The 20,989-nt window shown below is 42.7% G+C and overlaps 1 protein-coding gene across 5 annotated transcripts in view; it reads right to left on the bottom strand.

Annotated features, from left to right (window-relative positions):
• The window catches only part of LOC145353875 (receptor-type tyrosine-protein phosphatase T-like), a 1,296,999-nt gene that overhangs the window by 75,026 nt on the left and 1,200,984 nt on the right, over positions 1-20,989 (bottom strand). For all 5 annotated transcript variants that reach the window (XM_080204786.1, XM_080204787.1, XM_080204789.1 and 2 more), the window contains 2 exons: positions 7,971-8,047; positions 5,242-5,278 (listed from right to left, as the gene is read on the bottom strand). In XM_080204786.1, coding sequence (XP_080060912.1) covers positions 5,242-5,278; positions 7,971-8,047 — 114 coding nt within the window. The remainder of the gene's footprint in view (positions 1-5,241; positions 5,279-7,970; positions 8,048-20,989) is intronic.

The raw sequence follows: 20,989 nt of genomic DNA, 5'->3' as shown, positions 1-20,989 counted from the left end.
TGCTGCATGATTGATTTTACAACTGAACAGTATCACTGTGAAGTGCCTGTTGAACAGTTTGATTGACAGCTCCAAGTGGTTATAGAATATCAATATTTGTTTGTAAGAGAGATTAGTTGCAGGGACCTCAGTGTATTGAATAGATTTTTTTTAAATCAGAGACTGTGGGGGATTCTCCCAAAAAAATTCTAAGCATTGAATTCACGTGAAAACTGAAATAAATCACATTGGCTTTTTCCAATGGAAGTTTAAAAATGAATCTCCCACACTCTCTGCATTGCAGAGAGCACCTGCATGATTCACTCCAGAAATCGGTGGGCGGGGCCAATTCCCATCCAAGAGGTCGGCAGCATGGTGCTGTGTGGGCCGCTGCACGTGCTGATCTGTCAACGCTGAGAACAGCGCATGTGCAGTGGTCCCTATTTACCGGCCTCCCAATTGCTGGCCAGCTCAGTCACTGGCCAGCCTCACAGCTCTCACAATGCTGGCCCTCTCACCTTCGCATGGCCCGATCTCTGGTCTCTCGGGCCAGTCTCGACACCCTCCCTACCTCGAACGCTTGCCACCCCTGCCCCCAATCCGGGCCCCCCCCCACATCTTCCTGCAGCCCCAACACCCCCAGCAGGCTGCCCCTTCCCTTATCCCGATGGCCAGCCCCAATAGCTGGCCTCCGTCCCTGACCGATCCTGACTGCAGAGTGGCAGTGAAACCCCACCACCCCCACCGATCGCTTCCAGAGGGCCTGCCCCACCCACCCTTGTCCCATCAGGCACAGTTCCCAATAGGCCCCACCCATTTGGCACAGCCCATGGCCAGTATATGTTCTCCTCGTGTCTGTGTGGGTTTTCTCCGGGTGCTCCGGTTTTCTCCCAACATCCAAAGATGTGCAGGTTAGGTGGATAGGTGGATTGGCCGTGCTAAGGTGTCTCAAGATGTATAGGTTAGATGGATTAACCATAGTAAACGTGTGGGGTTACAGGGATAAGGAGCAGGAGTGGGCCTGGGTAAGCTACTCTCAGAGAATCGGTGCCGTCTTCATGGGCCAAATCGCCTCCTTCTGCACTGTAGGGATTCTATAAACTCTATGCTATGAACTCTAGATCACCCCTCATTCTTCTAAATTCCAGTGAATACAGGCCCAGTCCACCCAAGTTGTCCTCTGACAAGTTAAGTATCATAAAACATAGAATCCCATTAACTTTTTACTTTCCAACTTTATCAGCATGGGTGCTGCCTTTAATGTTGTGAGAACTTGTACCTCCAAGTGCTTCCGCTGCCTCACAGCTTCATGCCTAGAAGTTTGAACAGTGCTCTAACCTGATTGATGAGGCCTGCTTCTGACAGAGTGCAGTAAACAAGGCCAACACTGGCCTGCAAGAGTTTAGTTACTGTAGTTATTTTCTTTTACCTCAATGCTTCACCTCAGACTTACTGACACTGAGTTCCAACCATTGCAATCAAGTAGAGTTCAGAAATGATTACAAAACTGCAGGTAATTTGACAAATTAACATTCTCCTCTAAAGGATGTTAAGTGACATTTCCATCTTTCTCTCTTGACTCCTAAGCTAAACCTACAACAAAAGATCCTTCAGTACTGACGCTGAGCAGAGCACTTGTTCTAACGAGGAGAGAGGATTTGAAAGATGCATATAGGTACGTCGCCACTTGTGCAAGTTTAGATCCGCCAGTAGAATTATCACAAAATTAACTTGCAACTTGAACAGGTTTGCATAAAGACAAAATTGCTTTTGGACAGGTCTGAATGTTCCCCAGAGTATGTGGTGGAGTGGAAAAACAAGATAAGTACAAGACAGGCAGGAACCAACTATCATTTCACGTCTTGATTGCCCTTCCCTTTAGCGAAGGTCTAAAGGAGACTGCGAATTCAATTATAAATCTCAGAGGTATTACAGATTATAAATCATTTAGCTGTTGAGGAGCATTCATATTTAATACACATTTTCCGTAGGGATAGAAGAAAAGGCTGCTCCATCAGTCTAAATTGTAGCAATCTATTTAGGTATTGGGGAAGATTGATGGTGTTTTGTCAGAAGCTATTTCCACTTTAAAATAGATCAGTCTTCTGATGAAGATTTTTAATGCCAGATGATCTTATTTCCAAAAACATTATGAAGCAGGTCCTGGCTTTCTTGATCGACTCTAAATTCTGCCAAGTCTTCAAAAAATTGGCCAATATACAGTTCTAGAGATCTATAGGCCCTTCAGCCTAAGTTGTCCATGTTGCCCCTTTTTTTAACCCCTAAGTTAGTTCCAATTACCCGCACTTGGCCCATATCCCTCTATACCTATATTACCCATGTAACTGTCTAAACGCTTTTAAAGAGACAAATTTGTATCCGCCTCCACTACCTCTGGCAGCTTGTTCCAGACACTCATCGCCCTCTGTGTGAAAAAATTGCCCCACTGGACACTTCTGTATCTCTCCCCTCTCACCCAAAATCTATGCCCTCTAGTTTTAGACTCCCCTGTCTTTGAGAAAAGAGGTTGCCTTTCTAGCTGATCTATGCCCCTCATTATTTTATAGACCTCTATAAGATCATTCTAAGTTTCCTACGCTCCAGGAAAAAAGTCCCAGTCTATCCAGCCTCTCCTTATAACTCGAACCACCAAGTCCTGATAGTGTTCTAGTAATATTTTTTGCGCTCTTTCTAGTTTAATAATATTCTTATAATAGGCTGACCAGAACTATACACAGTATTCCAAGTGTGGCCTTACCAAAGTCTTGTACAACTTTAGCAAGACATCTCAGCTCCTGTATTCAATGTTATGACCAGTGAAACTAAGCAAGGCGAATGCCTTCTTCACCACTCTGTCCACCTGTGACTCCACTTTCAAGGAGCTATGAACCTGCCCCTCTTTGTTCTACAACTTTCCCCAGTGCCCTGCCATTAATTGAATAAATCCTGCAATGATTCGGTCGACCAGAATGCATCACCTTGCATTTATCTAAATTAAACTGCATCTGTCATTTGCCAACCCACTGGCCCAATTGATCAAGATCCTGTTGCAATTCTAGATAACCTCCTTCACTGTCCAGTGGACAGTGAAGGAGGTTATCTAGAATTGCAACAGGATAATCTTGGTGTCACCTGCAAACTTACTCACCATGCCTACTAAATTCACATCCAAATCATTACTATAAATGACAAAAAACAATGGACCCAGCAGCGACCCCAGAGGCACACCGCTGGTACAGGCCTCCAGTTTAAAAAACAACCCTCTACAACCACCCTGTTTTCTATCATCAAACCAATTTTGTATGCACTTAGCTACCTCACCCTGGATCCCATGTGATTTAACATTATGCAACAACCTACCATGTGGTACCTTGTCAAAGGCCTTGCTAAAGGCCATGTAGACAACATCAACTGCATTAACCTTCTTGGTTACCCTTTCAAAAAACTCAATCAAATTTGAGACATGGTTTTCCACTCATAAAGCCATGCTGACTATCCCTGATCAGTCCTTGCACCTCTAAATGCCTGTCGATCCTGCCTCTCAAAACATCTTCTGACAACTTATCCACTATAGATGTGAGGCTCACTGGCCTTTAGTTCCCAGGCTTTTCCCTGCTGCCCTTTTGAAACATTCATCACCCTGCAATCTTCAGAAACCTCACCTGTGACTATCAATGATTCAAATATCTCTGCTAGGGGTCCTGCAATTTCCTCCCTAGCCGCCCGCAACGTCCTGGGATACATTTCATTACGATGAATATAGTTCAGCAAATGGAGAAATCAAATAAACTCATCTTTATAACATCTATAATTATAATGCAACATCTTCTGGAATTTCACAATAGAGCAAGTGGTGGCAGCAGGAGCTAATACATAGTTGAAAAAATAATTTTGAAGACATTTTTAAAAATTAGTATTGATTCTAATCTTTATGTGGCCAACCTATCTTTGGCCATTCACCCACAGTGAAGGAACAGGCACGATTGGGAAGTATTGGTCTATCTCAACTACCACCAACAGGAAGGGGCAAGGACGGGATGGAGTAGGGGTTGAGATTGCAGATAATTAGGTCTTACAACAGCAGCAATCCAGATGTTTTTTATGGGGCTCAGAGGTGCACCCCTGCTGCTCTGGCTATTCAGAAATAACCTGGCCATCATGTTGCTCTGACCATCATATAAATGATTGGAGCACGCACAAAAGTCATGCTTTGTTCATTTCCTACAAAAAAAAAGTGACCAAGGTCCTAGGAATTGACATAGATCTATCAGCTGAAATAGGCAGGTGCTTTGACTGCCCAGATTTATACCCCTTTCAGAATAGTACCTCCTCCATCATTGAGGTTAACAAGGAGGTTTGGCTATTGACTCCATTTTAAGGCAGTTACCACCCTGTTAACGCAAGGGGAAATACAATAAAATTGACTGTTGAATGGGAAATTGTAGGATGAAAAGATCTAGGCAAGTAGTTTCACTCTCTAATGAAGAAGGATTTAAATATAGTTGTCCATGATCTTGCCCAATAGGCTGTGGGTGCCTGGTTTCTGGAAATTCTCAAAGATCAATAGAAATAAATAAAGGACTGTGAGAATGACATTTCACCTTATCAGCCTGACCTTATCAGCTCCCAAGTTAACAAATAATGATATTCACTTATAAACATTGGAGGCAAATGTGAACAATACATAGTTCCAATTAAAAAGGTTGTGTTGTGCAGGGATCTCACTTTTCTATGTGGGCAGTTCAATTTGCACATGCAATCGGCGGCCATTACATCTAACATATGCACATCTTGGTCCAGGTAACACTGTCCAATCTTACTGCTTCAAAATTTCCAAACTCTGCAGTCAGTATTGAACATGAGCATGGAATAACTGTCGCAATTCACAATGGCATTGTTTCGTTTGCAACGGGACTGAAACACAAACCTGTCTCTGTGTCAATTATATCTTAAATCGTAATAGGCTCCTGCAACAAATGACGTTCAGTTCTGTTCATACATGTTTCATGAAATGACACAACATAGTTTTTGCATCCAAGAACATGTAGCCATAAAATGACGCTGTGCTTCTTTCAAACATTCTAATCTGAAACTAATTATCTGTTGTCCCAAAACAGAAACACTTAAAATAACCATCACATTTCTAACTTTCCTTTTCAAAGCAATTCCTTTTGAATTTTTACAAATAAAGCGAAGCATGGAATGTTAAGAATAACATTCAAAATATGCAGTGTATGAGGATTTGGTCCTTATTATGCTCACCTTGAGTAGCTATGTAGTGGCGTGGCCTGTGGTAACCCTGAAAAGCAAAGGAGAAACCGAATGAACAGGAGAAGAAAACAAGAACATCTTTGTAGTGAATGCAGTTCAGATGCAAGGGTAGGTTTTACAAATTCCACATTCTCAACACAGAGAACTATCTGACCAAAGTTCATCTGAGGAAAGATGCAAAACTGAGTGAGGCTCACATAAAAATATTGCATGGAACCTAATGTACATTCTCATTGAGTGAAACTTTACATTAGGAAATCAAATGCATAAACTTGAATCTAGTAACTTCAAACACAAGTTGACACTTCTTCATTCAGTGACTTGTCAAATACAAGGGAATGTAGATGGTCACTTAATCAAAACGGTAGAAAAAAGAGATGCGGTTAAAAGTAAATAACACGCATGCAAATCTGTAATTATTTGTAGTTCAATAATTGGTTTCCTTTAGACACTTCAGAGGCAATGTAAGTTTCCAAACGACCTCTGGGGAACTTCACTGATAGCACTTATTGTAAAATAATGATCTGCAAATTACAATTTTCTCATCAATTCCTAGTAGGTAGGGCCAAACTGTAACCCATGATATTGGGAAGGACCCTTATCCACCAGCAAGACATAAAAGATGCTTCTGGCAGAAGCAATTTGTAGATGCACGACTGAGGAGCGTTTGAGGACTCTGGGTCAGTACTGGATGGAGTTTAGAAGAATGCGGGGGGGGCGGTGGGGTGGAATCTCATTGAAACTTACAGATTACTGAAAGGCCTGGATAGAGTGGACATGGGAAAGTTGTTTCCATTAGTAGGAGACACTAGGACCTGAGGGCACAGCCTCAGGGTAAAGGGACGACCCTTTAGAACTGAGATGAGGAGGAATTTCTTCAGCCAGAGGGTGGTGAATCAATGGAATTCATTGCCACAGTAGGCTGTGGAGATCAGGTAATTGAGTGTAGTCAAGTCAGAGGTAGGTAGCTTCTTGATTGGTAAAGGGATGAAGGGTTATGAGGAAAAAGCAGGAGAATGAGGTTGAGAAACCTATCAAGCATGATTGAATGGCAAAGTAGACTTGACAGGCTGTATGGACTAATTCTGTTCCTCTATTTTAAAAATAACAAAGAACATAGAAAATAGAAGCACAGGAGCAGGTCCATCCAGGCCTGCACCGACCACGCTGCCCATCTGAACTAAAACCCCCTGTTCAGCAGGGAAACATATCCCTCTATTTCCATCCCACTCATGTATTTGTCAAGACGCCACTTAAAAGTTATTGTTGTATCTGCTTTCACTGCCTCCCCGGCAGCGAGTTCCAGGCACACACCATCCTCTGTGTAAAAAACCTGCTTCATGCATCCTTTAAATCTTGCCCTTCATACCTTAAACCTATGCTCCCGAGTAATTGACTGGGAATGTGGTCATATAATAGGTGAATTTCCCAATTGGCAGTGCAGTCATACAAGATTGGTCCTAATCAGTTTGTCTATTTAGAATTCAGGTCAGAACTGTGCTCAGCAGCAGCTAACATGAGGAGCGGAGCCCTGCTTTGGTGATCATTAATTATAGTCTGAGAGTTTCCAAGAATTTGGAGACCCAAAGTTCCCGGTGCGTTACTGTGCTGCTGGAAATGCAGTAGGAGAGAAATCCCCCCTGCCAGACTGCCCAAGTGTGGGACCCCTGCAGATGGGTCATGCCTTAAGGGGTGTATTGACAGTACCCCCTGGGCATCTGCTGTGCCGGGCTGTTCCAGTTAGAGATTGACCCCTTAAAAAATAATTCTGCTACTTTTGCTATTAAGAAACCATTGGTGTTCCCAATTCTAACAGCTTGGACAATGCTGTCAAATAATGTGTGCCTGGATCACGCTGAGATATTAAAGAGTTAATGTCCACTGAAGAGGGCAAGGTGAGCTATTGGGCTTGCAAGAACGGCAGAGAAACAGCTCATGGGACCAAACTGACAAAACAGGTTAACCACAGGCTCCAGCTTGCTGGGCCCAGCTGAGGTGCAAGTCTAGCTAAATACATGGCAATGTTCTCTTTTGCGCTAACAAATGGCGTATCCTAAAGACATAATGTTTATGTTCTGATGGGTGGGGGTTGTAAATAGTAAATGCATATTTTAATAGGATGTTCTTTCCTACGCAGCAATTCCTGTAACTACTCATTTTTGATTGAATCGGGTGATGTGCTCTGAAATCTAGACATTTTTGATTGAATCAATGATGTGTGTTTAAGTCTTGTTTGAAATCACACCTACCTGATGGGATTGTAAACTGTATAAAAGGGGTCAGCCTTGTTGCTTCATGTGCTTTTTACTAACTGACTTCCAGCACTGAGCGGAGGTTAAGTAGTAAAGGTTCGCTAGCCTACATACGTAGGACAAATAAAGAACTTTGATTCTGACAATGGTTGGTGTTTGCCTTTGTATCAAGGGCGGAAGAGTCTTACAAAAAATAAACCTAACAATACGGCCAATACAGGAGAGGGAAGGGTGCAAAGATTACTTGCCCTGACTTCCTGGTGAGTTCTGGGCCCCAACAACAAGGGCTAGAAATTTGAGTTAACTGGCTAGAATCCTTACATCTTCTCATCCACCCCCAACAGAAAGAAGCAGCAAGATTGCACAGTTTTGCATAACAAATGTAAAAAATTTTGAGAATCTACATGACAGTATTTTAATTTGAACATTGTTGTCACTCCACATGATAAATGATTAATCACGACTTACATCAATGTAGTTGGCGTTTATATAATCTGAATGAGGATCTCCATCTAAAAGTTGAAGTCGTACTCGAGAATGATCATCTGTGGGGAAAAGAGTAAACTCGCTGACAATTGATATCATCTTTCTGGACCAAAAGTAAGTACAATCAATGTCACATTGTTTTATTATCTGTAGCAAATACTGTTCTCTAAACAAAGTGAAATTCAATCTTAACATTGCAATTATTCACCTAATTAAATGACTGTTAGCAAAAACTTCAGAATATGTACTTTAATCGTATATTTATTAGGATCAAATCCATCAGCCAACATTCCAGAGATCTCCACCATTACCCCTGAAGATGTTGTCCCATCAGCAGTCTAGAACCACCAGAGTTGGAGAAACAATGATTGTCAGGTGGGACTGACCCTAAGAGTTCTCAACCTAACTCTGGCTGTCAGCAAATCATTGAGTCATGCAGATCACCTGCTGATCAGAAGCTCTGATATAATCTGCCTCATTCAATGACTCTGTACTTGTCCCTGGTGAGCATCAACAGAGGGAAGCAGTCAGGAAAGTTAGGGCCCAAATTGCTGTCTTGGTGATGGACTTAAATGTCCACTAAAAACAATGGGCTGCTAGTAACCATCATGGTTACTAGCATGGTTCTGACCTGAATTCTAAATAAACCAGCACTAACTGAGTTGCTTGATCATTGCAGAACAGAGCTGCTCGACAGGGTAAGAGTTAGGCTGTGAGAAAGAGCATGAAGAAGAAACTTAATTGCCCTCAACCTCACCAATTCAATCTGTTCCAGACATGTTTGTCCAAGATAGAAGTGACCACCATACTGGTTATAGGAAGAGTTAAGTGGTCACGTAGTCAATTGATCAGATCAAAACTCTGGCGTTGTCATATCCAGTTGAAAATGGTGAGACATAGCCAGAAAACTAACAGGAGTTGAGTGTTCTACAAACATTCCCATCCTCAAATATGTTGGAGGCCAGCAAAGTACAAAAGGCAAAGCAGGGTTGTTTGCAAGTGTCTTCAGCCAAAGAGCTCAGTGGATGGTCCCATGTGGCCTTCCCTTGAAGTCTTATCCATAAAACAGTGGACAAAGTGGGGTGGGAAGCGGTGTGGGGAACTCTCAAATGACTGGAGTTATATTTGACACAGAGGAAAACAATTGTGATTACTGGACTCCAATGAGTGTCTCACCTCCTGATTGCTTAATGCCCATCCAACTACAAAGCTTACAGGTAAAATGTGATGAAATATTCACCAATTGCCTGGGTAGACACAACAGCAACAATACTCAGGAAGCTTGACTTAATTAATATTCAATGCACTTAAATGAGGCCCCTGCTGCTGGATTCCATATCCTCCTTTCCACCACCACGGTGGTCACGACGTGTATGAGGTACAGAATTGACTGGAGCAACTCATCCAAGTTACTTTAGGAGCCTTCCTTATGGCCTGTGTCACCAAGAAGGACAGACGTATTGTCGGAAAAGCCATCTCCTTCATGTTCCTAGCCACATATTATTGAGATTTGAACATTTATTGCTGTTTCTTCATCATTCCTGTGTTGGTATTGTAGAATTCTCTAACACCACAACGGAAGTACCATCATCATTAGGACTCAGCAAAACACAGGGAAGGTCCACGTTCTCAGAGCAATAAGAGATGGCTAATTCATGTAGCTTTGCCAAGGTCTAAGGAATGACATCTTTAAATATGTGCAATATAATTAGGTTTAATCTGAGAATTAATATATGGATTTTAATGGACCATTGCTGATTTTAAACTATATGATCTGTTTGAAACATGTTTTCAGTCAAATGCAAAATAAATGGTTTGAAGGCATGTTTTTATAAACTAGTGTTATTCGCCCAAAGCTCATGAATTCCCAGAAGTTTTTGTTTGATAAATGGAACAAGCATTAAACATTAAATTTTACAAATTTCACCAGATGTCAGCAGAACAGTAGGAAACAGGAAATTGAATCAGATTCATTTAATATTTTTCCATTTCTCTAAAACACTGCTGGTGATGCTCTCTTGAAAATGAAAGTCACCTAAGCATCATGTAGAGTAACTGCAAATTTACATTGTCCCATGAAACTGCTCTTAATCCCGGGAAATGCTTTACTGGTGCCAGGCCTGTCAGTGCCTATTGTTATCTCTGACACAAACAGCAGCTTCTGACATTTGTACATCAATAGTTACGCAAAGAAACCGGGGAGTTACTAACAGTGGTACACTGCTCCTCCACGAGCTACACTGTTGCAGTCTCTGTTGATGGAAATTGTACAGAAATACCAATGAAAAATGTAAGGCTGGTGCAACTAGGTGTAACTGAACATAAGAATGTGGAAAATAAAAACTCATGGTTTGACGGATAACACATTGGTATAGACTGATGATTGAATAGCTAACAGGAAATAGGGAGTTGGCATAAATGGATCTTTTTGAGATCGGCAAGTGGTGTGCCAGAGGGATCAGCGTCACAGACTCAACTGTTTATTTATATAAATAAATTGGAGAAAGAGACTGAATGTCTGGTTACTAAATTTGCTGATGACGCAAAGATTGGTAGGAAAGTAAGTTGTGAAGAAATGTAAGGAAGCTACAAAGGGACACAGATAGATTAAGTGAATGGGAAAAAATCTGCAAATGGAAAATAATGTGGGCAAATGTGAAATTGCCCATTTTGGCATGAAGAATAAAAGAGAATCTTATAATCTAAATTATAAGAGATTGCAGAACTCTGAGATACAGAGGAATCTGGGTGTCCTAGTGCATAAATCGCAAAAGACTAATATATAGGTACAGCATGTAATTAGGAAAGCTAACAGAATGCTATTGTTCATTGTGATGAGAATTGGTTACAAAAGTAGGGAGATTTTGCTTCAGCTCTACAGGGCATTGGTGAGACCATATCTGGAATATTGTCTACATTATCAGTCTCCTTATTGAAGGAAGGCTGCATTAGAAGCAGTTCAGAGAAGGGTGACTAGACTAGTACCAAGAATGGGTGGGCTGTCTTGTGGACAGGTTGTAGAGATTAGGTTTATATCAAACAGAGGTCAGAAGAACTTGATCGAAACCTTTAAGATCCAAAGGTGCATTGATAAGGTGGATGTGGAGAAGATGTTTCCTCTTGTTGCAGAATTTAGAACTCGGGGTCACTGTTTAATAATAAGGGCCTGGGATTTTGAACACACTTTTGCTGCGGGCACAAATGACGACTTGGGCACAAAATCCCACAAGAGGCCAAAAGTGAGGTTCTGGCTGGTGAGTTCTTGCGGTGCGATTGTTTCTTTCCCCTGCCATTTACATAATGAGGTTCCCACCCAGGAAGGTGAGGAACCTCATATAAATACATTATCAATATATTAACAGGCTTCCCTGCTGCATCATTCCATTCACATTGGGATTTTCTTCCCCGATGAAGCCATGTCACATCATAGAGGTTTACTTTAGACCTAAAGCAATATGAAGCATACAAAGAGACCATGCCAGTGGCGCACAGTATATACAGCCTCTAGGAGGCAGGGGACATGACCAGACCATGCCCTGACACTGCACCCAGCACTGCTCTGGGCACTGCTTACCGTGCTGGGTTTGTCCTCTGAGGAATTCCATGGGGGTGGTTCCATATGTGTGTCCCTGTGTAAGTGAGGAGGGTCCCCATGCACGTGGGGAGGGAAGTTCCCATTGTGTCTAGCAGGGATCTGGAAAGTTGACATTGCTGACTCTTTCACGCCCTGCTCTGCCAGCGTGATGACGTGTGACGTGCTTCCAGGATTTCTAAGTGTTGGACAAAATGGTGAGAAGGGCCAGCTGTACAGCCAGCTACCGGCACACTGCTTTTCTCGCTTGGTCAACACATAGAGGACAAAACCAGATCATTCCACCCAAGTGCTGACTCATTTAAAGATGGAGACGAGAAGAAATTTTTTTTCCCAGAGGATCATTAGTCTCTGGAACTTTCTTCCTTAAAAGGCAGCAGAAGCAGAATCTTAGAATATTTTTAAGGCAAAGCTAGATAACCCCCACTTGATTAACATGGGGGTGAAAGGTTATCAGGAGTTAAGCAGGTTACAATCGGGTTAGCCATGATCTTGTTGAATAGTGGAACAGCTTGAGAGGCTGAGTGGTTTACTCCTACTCTGTATGTTTGTAAGTCAAAATTACTGTTGAACCATCTCTTTGGCTCAATACAAAATAATTTCACAAGTGTCATGTCTTATTTCCTCAGAACAAAATTAGTATTGCAGATTTTTAAATAAAATGATTTAATAATTTTATATAGTTGCGTTTTGCTCTTTAAGTTTCCTGTTAATCCCATGTTTATGGCTCAATCTTTATTTTGCTTCCTGCGCAGTGATTTAAATGCAATTTATATTCCCTGCTTTTTGCTTCCTGCTTTGCCATCTATGAAGCTCCTTCAATCTGCTTGGCTGAACAGCTTCACTGCTGTCTGCGCCTCAGATCACCTGTAGAGGGCGCCAAACTCAAACTGATGCTGGGCGGGTAGACATCTCCACCGACAAGGAGATTGCTAAAATTCGATGGCCAATTGTGCCCTGCCATACCCTCGCCACACATGACAAAATCTGAGCCATCAAGGGATAGTAGATCTGCGTTATGAAAGGAAGAGAGTGTGTACTTCACAACAGGTGAATAGAAACTTCCTTACACAGACTTCTGAGCAGCTTGGCCTGGATAGTCTCAATCACAGTGAACAGCTTTCTTACGAATTAGCTACGGGGCTGACAAAAAATAATAATACAGGCAATACAATAACCTGTCGATGTTAATGTGCTGTTAATTAAAGTTGTGTACTGCTAGACTGAGCTAGGTGTGGCATGACAATCTGGAGTAACGTACATTAACGAGCAGTGGCAGCTAAAGCGAGATATTCAATAAGCCAGTATCAAAAGCTTCAGTTGGGTATCTGCAGCAATTCGTTCACAGAGGAAGCTGACAGACTAATTTCAGGAAACTCAACTAGGTTGGTGACGTTTCGCTGCCTTGGATCTGACGAGATAGCTTCATGTCCACAATGTGTTTTTCCACAGAATATTGTCTCTATGACCTACATAATTATAAATTGCCAACCAAAATTAAAAATCTTTCTGGTGGCTTATCACTAAAAAAGGACACTTTATCAGGGGCTTCTTACAATCCAAGAGGTTTCTCAAAAGCAGCTTTCTTAGTTCCGCATAGTTCAATTTACATTGTCTGCGAGCAAGGAGTGAAATTGCAGCTGTGTGCAACATAAAATCGCACATCGTAAATTCTGTAGCCAATAGATCCCACTGCTGCTTTGGTGTTTATCTACGTTTATACATTCCAAGAATTGATCGCTTTACAGCACTTCCATGTATTATGAAGAAGATTGAAATAGATGCACATTTTTATATTACTTTTCCATTCCATTCCATAAAATAACTTGAAGAAATAGCGTGGGAAACACCCTATGGATCAGAAAACAATATAAGAATCAATTTTCAAAAACAATGGTATGAACTATAATTACAGAAACCAGTTTTTAAATTTGAAATTGAGTTATTTCAATTCACCTCATGCATTTAGTTATGCATTATTCAGTACCAGTCTCATCAGAAACAAGGTGCTGTGTTGTGACATTATAATGCACAGAGAAAACTGAACATCTAAGCAGTGAGCTGGGAATATGGGGAGAAAAATATAGTAAATGCAACTAAAAACGGAGCTTCAGGGCTTGCTGATTTCCTGTCTTCCCTGAATGGCTTGGTATACGGTTTGTCTATCGCTCACTAGTTGCCTGCAACTGAGGCTCAGGCCTCAGAAAAACTCAGGCCTCGCTGTGGTAACAGGCAGGCAGAAGGCACACTTCTGTTACCATCTGGTGTGCACCTCAAATGAAAAGGCAAACTCATTTATTTCTGAGGCTCTTGAAAAAGACTCTAGCGAAACAGGTAAACCAGCTGTTGAAGGTCATTACGATTACTAATTACCAATGTGGGTATGAGTGAACAAAGGAGTTTAATGAAGTATTTTTGTACTGCCACAAGAGACTGATTGCTAAACGCAACGTCAGTTAAACAGTGTGTGTTTAGAGGATGCTATACCGTGGTCTGGTCAGGCGCAATTCAACGTTGAACACTTGGTCCAGATTCAGCCACTGAGAGACCTATCAAGTCTTAAAAATGCTGCAAAAATAAGGAGCCCCTGACATTAATCTGAATCATTAGAAGACTGAGTTATCAATATGATAAATAATTCGTAAATTTTGTAAGAAATGGCATTGACTGAAATTTAATGAGGATGTCACAGGGCCCAATGTCTGCCACCAAAATGGGTGGCACCCCCGTCAATCCAGAATTAAGTCTCTAAATGGCAATCCCTACTGCCAGGCCTCCCAGCCACAACAAGGACATTCAATTCCACTTCTGAAGAAGAGTCACATTGGACTCAAAACTTTAAGCCTGTTTCTCTGTCCACTGATGCTGCTGGACCTGCTGTGTCTTTCCAGAACTTTCTGCTTCTATTTAATTGCAAGACTTTCCCCCAAGAGAGCAGAAATCTTGCATCCCACTGCCCCAAGAGCTGCTGGCCACTCTGAGGGCAGCAGCTCTACATTCCCAGCAGTGCCACCAGGAGCACTGGTTGCTGCTGGTAATACAACTGACCTTTCACTCGGGATTGTCACTGAATCCTTGGAGAAAGTTAAGTTAGGGCAGGATGTTGTTTGTGGGCAGGGTATTGTCAGCAAGAGTGGCAGGAAATGGCAGAAGGCTTTGTTTGCTTTGTCTGCACAACCAGCTTTTCTCTCTAGATAATGCGATACTCTTCAGAAAAAAACCTGGACGTCTGATCCATGTGTTATGCTGATGGGGCGGGGATAGAAAAAGCTTGCTGGAGTGAATCCCTAGATCATCTCCAATAGACAACACAGGATTGCCCCCACTTGCATACAGAGTACCCCCCCCAACATGGACATGGGAAAATCCCCCCTCCTCCCATCTATGGATATAGCCATGCCACCCCTGCACATACATAATGAGAATCCTGCAAGATGCACAAGGAAACCCCACCTAAGCGGCAAGGGTAACCCCCTCACAATGGATCTCCCTAGAGGGCCCACTTGGTACTGCCCCCTGGCAGTGACCCCTGGCTGTGCTAGGGTACAGCTGTGGGCATATCCCTCTCCCACCCCAGAGGCAAAACTTACACGTGTACCCCCAGTGGGTTCCCTTTGCGTGGCTCCTTTTTTTGAAAAATAGTTGCCAACATTGCTGACGTCACATCAAATGGGTGAAGGGGGGATTCCGAATGTGGGGGGAGCATTAGGCGGGGATGCCCATTAATGATATTTAAATGAATGAAATGATGTTTCCATGCTTTATCAACATTGGTGGGGGTGGGAAGAATCAGCAAACAAAGTCTTGCTGGCAAGTTTTCGTTTTCCAAGCCTTGTGATGTTTTGTACATCACCGTTTGCACCTGCGATAATTGAGGGCACAAAACCATGGCCATAGTGTCGGCACTGAGCCCGATCTTTTCTTTGGGGGCTTCTTAAGTTCTCTAGCCCTACCCACAGGCTTAACCAATCAAGTAGAGTCACATGGATTAAAGAAGGTAGGCATCTCACCCGATAAACGGCAATTCCAATGATGCCCTACTCTCCGTACTTGGGACTTGAATCCACAGCCTCCTGGCTCAACAGATGAGATGACTATCACTGAACCGTGGCTGGATAATAGGATGTAAGTTACCGACAACAATATTACTGTATGAATGCTTATCAAATTCCTCCCTCCACTTTGAGGCTCACTACCTCTATTAAAATAGGGGAGGTAGAAATTTGGATCAGGCATCTATTCAGCAACATCACCATGAATAATTCTTAGACTATTAATTTGTCAATTTACCTGAGGCTTATTATTCGAAGTCAAGAATTCAGTTGATCAACACTCTGTTTTAGCAAGGTGGTAAATTATAAGCATTCCTCCTTGAAGATTTATAGTTGCAGCAGTGTAATGTGTTTATCAACCAAGTAACCAATCAATACTTCTGGCAGTAGTAAGCAAACACTTAAAGGATTGGAATAGATATGTAATCCTTCCTGTGCAGTGCATATGAAAGTTCTATTTATGATGGTAGGCGTATGAAATTAATCACCAGATGAAGTTTGGGTCATTGCTCTGTCTTTTCTTCTGGTGGAATCAGGAATTTATACTTACTGTCAGGAAAACAAAGAAGTTGGAATATTTTTCTGTTCATAATATCCTGGAGGTATTTCTTACGCTGTTGGGAATTTGAGAGCACGGTCATTGAAGCAAGAGACAGGGTGACAGAATTGGAGCTAACAATAAGAAGTGGGTTTGATATGGTAATGAGCCTAGAAGGATGTCCAACAGATGTTTACATGAGACAATAACAGGAGTAGATTTGAATGGGGCTTATTATGGTTCGAAGAAGAATATACACAGGTTAGGAAAGAAAGGTAAAGTAAGGACAGGAGAAGTTTATTTTTCTTTTTAATCCGTAGATTTAAAGTAAAGAAATGAAAGTTAATTAATTCTGGGAGGGTGCATTTCTAAAGAGACTGAGTGAGACAATGGAAGGGAAAGAACGTATTTAAGGAGATACTGAAACCCTTGGGTGTAGCTGATTTAGATCTCAGCAGACATAAGGCATCACTGATTAATTCCCAACAAACAGTTTGAATGAAGGTAGATCTAAAAACCAATGACTGTTAACAGCAGAGTGCATCCCAAGAGAAACTAGAAGCCCTGTGCGATAAAAAATACTAGATTTTTTATTTTATAGATTTAGGAGATGCTGAACAGTTAAGGGGAAGATTAGCTCTTAAGGTAGTTAAATTAAGATTGTTTGGTTTAAAGTACTGGTACTATGTGAAGCCGTTGTTGTGTCGATGTGTAATTCTATTTTTTTTCCCTTCATGTCTGAATAAACATTTAGGTTACCATAAAATCATCACAAGTAGTTGGGACATCATTTCCAGATTTCAGAACCTCTCCTTTTACCACATGAATTGCAAAAGCAGATGTGCTGTCAGTTGTTTCAAGTTTCCCTCCTGGGATTTGAGCAGCTCAGCACTTACCCATCAGCCATGCCATCACATCACCACAATTATGTTAGTGAGATTAACCCTTGGTAAATTGTTCTGTGAATTGAGATGCACAGAATGTCTCACACAAACCTTCCAAAATGAAAAAAATCTAACCTCTCTTTCATTGAAACATTTCCAGTTCTAGAGTACTATATATTGTTGTGCAGGAAGATATGTTTGGAGCATGTAAGTCAGGAGAATCCCCTTGACGTACTGTATATTCATTGTTGGATGCTTTATCTTATAACTGATTACAAGTAAAACTCTGGGCAGAATCTTGTGTGAGTTTGGTGTTAGTTCCAGCCAAAAATTGGAGTGATTTCTGCCAATGCCGCTGGCATATTTCTGACCAAATCTTATGTCTAAGTTGTAATAATTTTTATGCCCACGAGAATCACACTGTGTCCACAGCATGATCCCTCTGATTCATCTGCCCACCACAACTTCATCGCTGCTATCACTGGGGAGCTCCATATAAACAGCTCCCCAGTACCATGTTCCAGATCATCTCCTGGGGATGGCTGGATGGCCAAGAGGTCTGCACCCCGCTTTTCAGAGGGAGCCCTGACCAAACTTCTGGATGGTGTGCAACAGAAGCAGGATGCACTCAACTCCCACTCCAGAAGCAGGTCTTCCAGCAAGATCACCACCCCCACCTGGGGGACAGTGGCAGCTCTTGTGAGTGCTAGCTCACTCCAAAAGAGGGAGGGACAGCAGTGCTGGAAGAACATGAACGATCTTCTTCACTCAGCCATGGTAAGTGACCCAACTCCAGTCTCTCTCTCTCTAGACCCCTTGCACCCCCCCACCTCCCACCTCCAATGCCATTTCTCACCTGGCCCCTTCAGGGATTGCCAACATGAGGCCCTCCTTCCAAACTCTTCCAATCACCGTGTTCCCCTCCAGTAGCTGATATGCTCTTTCCACTCCAGCTCCCACTTAAGCTCCATGCCTGCCACACCTCATCACCATCTTCAATCTCACAACTCCCACCTACACTCTCCCTATCTGTGTCATTGCAGGACAAACTCAACCACAATATGGTTGGACAAGCATGCCCAGCCGGAGTAATGCTGGAGCTCTGAACACTCGTACCCTCTGAAGAGAGAGTACTTGAGCTGGTCGGGAGGAGGAAATTCCTGCCTGCACTGATGGTGAAATGGGGGCAAAAAACAAATGTGAGCATCCTCAAGACATGCTGCCATTCCCCAAGTCTCAAATGAGTGATCAATGTTCCCTCCTTTATCCCTGTGATGCCCTAATGCCATTTCCCTTCTTTTGCAGGCAAAGCAGCCGGGAAACCCAGATCATCCTTGTGACCCAGCGGCACAGTGGTACAGTGATTAGCACTGCTGCCTCACAGTGCCAGGGATCCGGATTCGATTCCTGGCTTGGGTAATTCTGTCTGCTCAACCATTCGATCATGGCTAATATGCTCCTCATCCGCATTTTCCTGCCTTCTCCCCATAACCCTTCAACCTATGACCAATTAAAAATCTGTCTAACTCCTCCTTAAATTTACTCACTGTCCCAGCATCCTTTGCACTTTGGGGTAGCAAATTCCACAGATTCACAACCCTTTGGGAGAAGCAGTTTCTCTTCAACTCTGCTTCAAATTTGCGACCCCTGATCCTAAAACTATGACCTCTCATTCTAAAATACCACACAAGAGGAAGCATCCGCTCCACATCTACTTTATCCACACCTCTTATCATCTTATATACCTCCATTTGATCTCTCCTCATTCTTCTAAATTCCAGAGAGTATCGGCCTAGACTGTTCAATCTCTCTTCCAATGACAAACCCTTCACCTCTGGAATCAATCTAGTGAACCTCCTCTGAACTGCCTTCAATGCCACCGCAACCTTCCTCAAATAAGGGGACCCAAATTGTGCACAATACTCCAGGTGCGACCTCACCAATAACTTGCATAGTTGCAACAATACTTCCTTACCTTTATATTTTATTCATTTAGCTATACACGCTAACATTCCATTTGCTTTCTTTATTATCCGCTGTACCTGCATGCTAGTTTTCTGTGACTCATGAACAAGGACATCCAGATCCCTCTGCACTGGAGCACCCTGAAGTCTCTCCTCATTTAGGTAATAAGTTGCCTTCCCATTTTTCCACCCAAAATGCATGATCTCACACTTATCCATGTTAAATTCCATCTGTCACTTTTTGGCCCACATTCCTAACCTATCTATATCCACCGGAGGGTTCTTATTTGCTCATTGCAACTCACTGTCCTGCCTATTTTTGTGTCATCTGCAGGCTTCTGAGCAGTGGCGAACGTCCACAGCTGAACATCCACAGCAGGTGGAGGCAGGAACATCCTAGGGAACTGCCACTCAGAGGGATGCCGATGGCCAGGACTCAGCTGGGCCTTTGCTGATGACATGCCCCCAGGTCTGGTCATTCCAGAGCTGATGGAGCTCTAAAGGCAGAGGCATGAGGATTGGGAAGAGATGCCAGCATTCCTCATCAAACTGCAAGGCAAACTTCTGTCTGAGGTGATGGTGCCGTCACTTCAGTGCAATGAGGCCAACACTGCGATGGTGGCATCTGTGATGGAGAGCGTGGCACAGGACATGCCCGCTCCATATCTGACAGCATGAGCTCTATAGTGCAGGATTTCAACTGCAGGATGCAGGCATTAGTGGGAATTCATGAGAGCCAGTGCCAGAGCATGTTCGGAATGGGTTAACTGCAAGTTTCCACTTTCGACCTAAATTGTATGTTGTTTAATAGTATTCACTGAGATATAGAAAGGGGGCACTGGGTGTTGGGTGTGTAAAGAGAATAATGTGAGTTTGTGAAGAAACTGGACTTGCATCATCTTTTATTACTGGATTGCAACTGAGAGGTTTAACAGAGGACAGCGTGGCTTCTGCAGCTGTTGTAAATGGTGCTGGTGTGACATCATGTTGAATATGCAGTGCGGGCTCAATATCCAGTGAGAGTGCTCTAGGATGAGATGATATTGTATTAAAATGAGGATCCCAAGGGTTCCGCGGCATGTTCCGCATCACTCCATTGGCCGGCCTGGTCCAAAATTACAAAACGCCATCCAGCCAGCGAGAAAACTCTCTAGATTTTGAGTGTGTGTCGCCGGTCCCACGCACGGAGAGTCTACTGGACTCTTAAGTTCTACTCTCTACGTTTGCTGAGTTTTTGCAGAAATGTAACTGAGACTGAACAATAAAACTCCATTATAAATATGTTAAAGAGGGCGCGAAGGAAAGGTATAAACATAAAGAGGGTTATTTTAATGAAGAACAGATACTAAATGGGTGTTGTGCTGATAAGATGTATCTGTTTAAGAGGTTGCTTCTAGTCTGCAATGTTGGGGCTACGTGCTGTTTACAATGATTTAATGTGTCTTTAAAGTGTGAAACCAGAGACTCGCACATTTGGCACTCAAGTGTTAATTAGGACCAATTTTCTTTCAAGCAGCAAGATATAACCTTCACGCAGCCACCTTCATTAAAGGTGTTGAGCTTGCTGGCTAACAGACAAGAACATGTATCAGGATAGTTCAGGAATCAAGGGAAAAGACACACAGAGACAGCATTGGAGATTCCGCCAGAGGATGTCCAGAGAAAGTTTGTTCTGTACCCGTGGTAAGAAAGAAGGATACAGATGTGGTGGATGTGGGAAGAGATTATTGAGGAGGTCACAGCCAGGAGCAGTGAAGCTGTTTCTGCACCTCATGCATGCTCAGTCTTGAGTTGCTAGATCTGTTTGGAATCAGTTAGCATGATGTTCGGGCCACACAACACAATGGAGGGTATCCTCAATATGAAGGCAGGAGTTTTCCAAAAGGTCTGTGCAGTGCACACTCCTACCAATACTGTCATGGACAGATGCATGTGACAGATAGATTGGTGAGGATGAGGTCAAGTATATTT

Source organism: Carcharhinus amblyrhynchos, chromosome 16, assembly GCF_965287045.1.
Source record: "Carcharhinus amblyrhynchos chromosome 16, sCarAmb.v2.hapA, whole genome shotgun sequence".
Lineage (NCBI taxonomy): Eukaryota > Metazoa > Chordata > Chondrichthyes > Carcharhiniformes > Carcharhinidae > Carcharhinus > Carcharhinus amblyrhynchos.
This window is presented reverse-complemented; position numbering and strand designations above follow the sequence as displayed.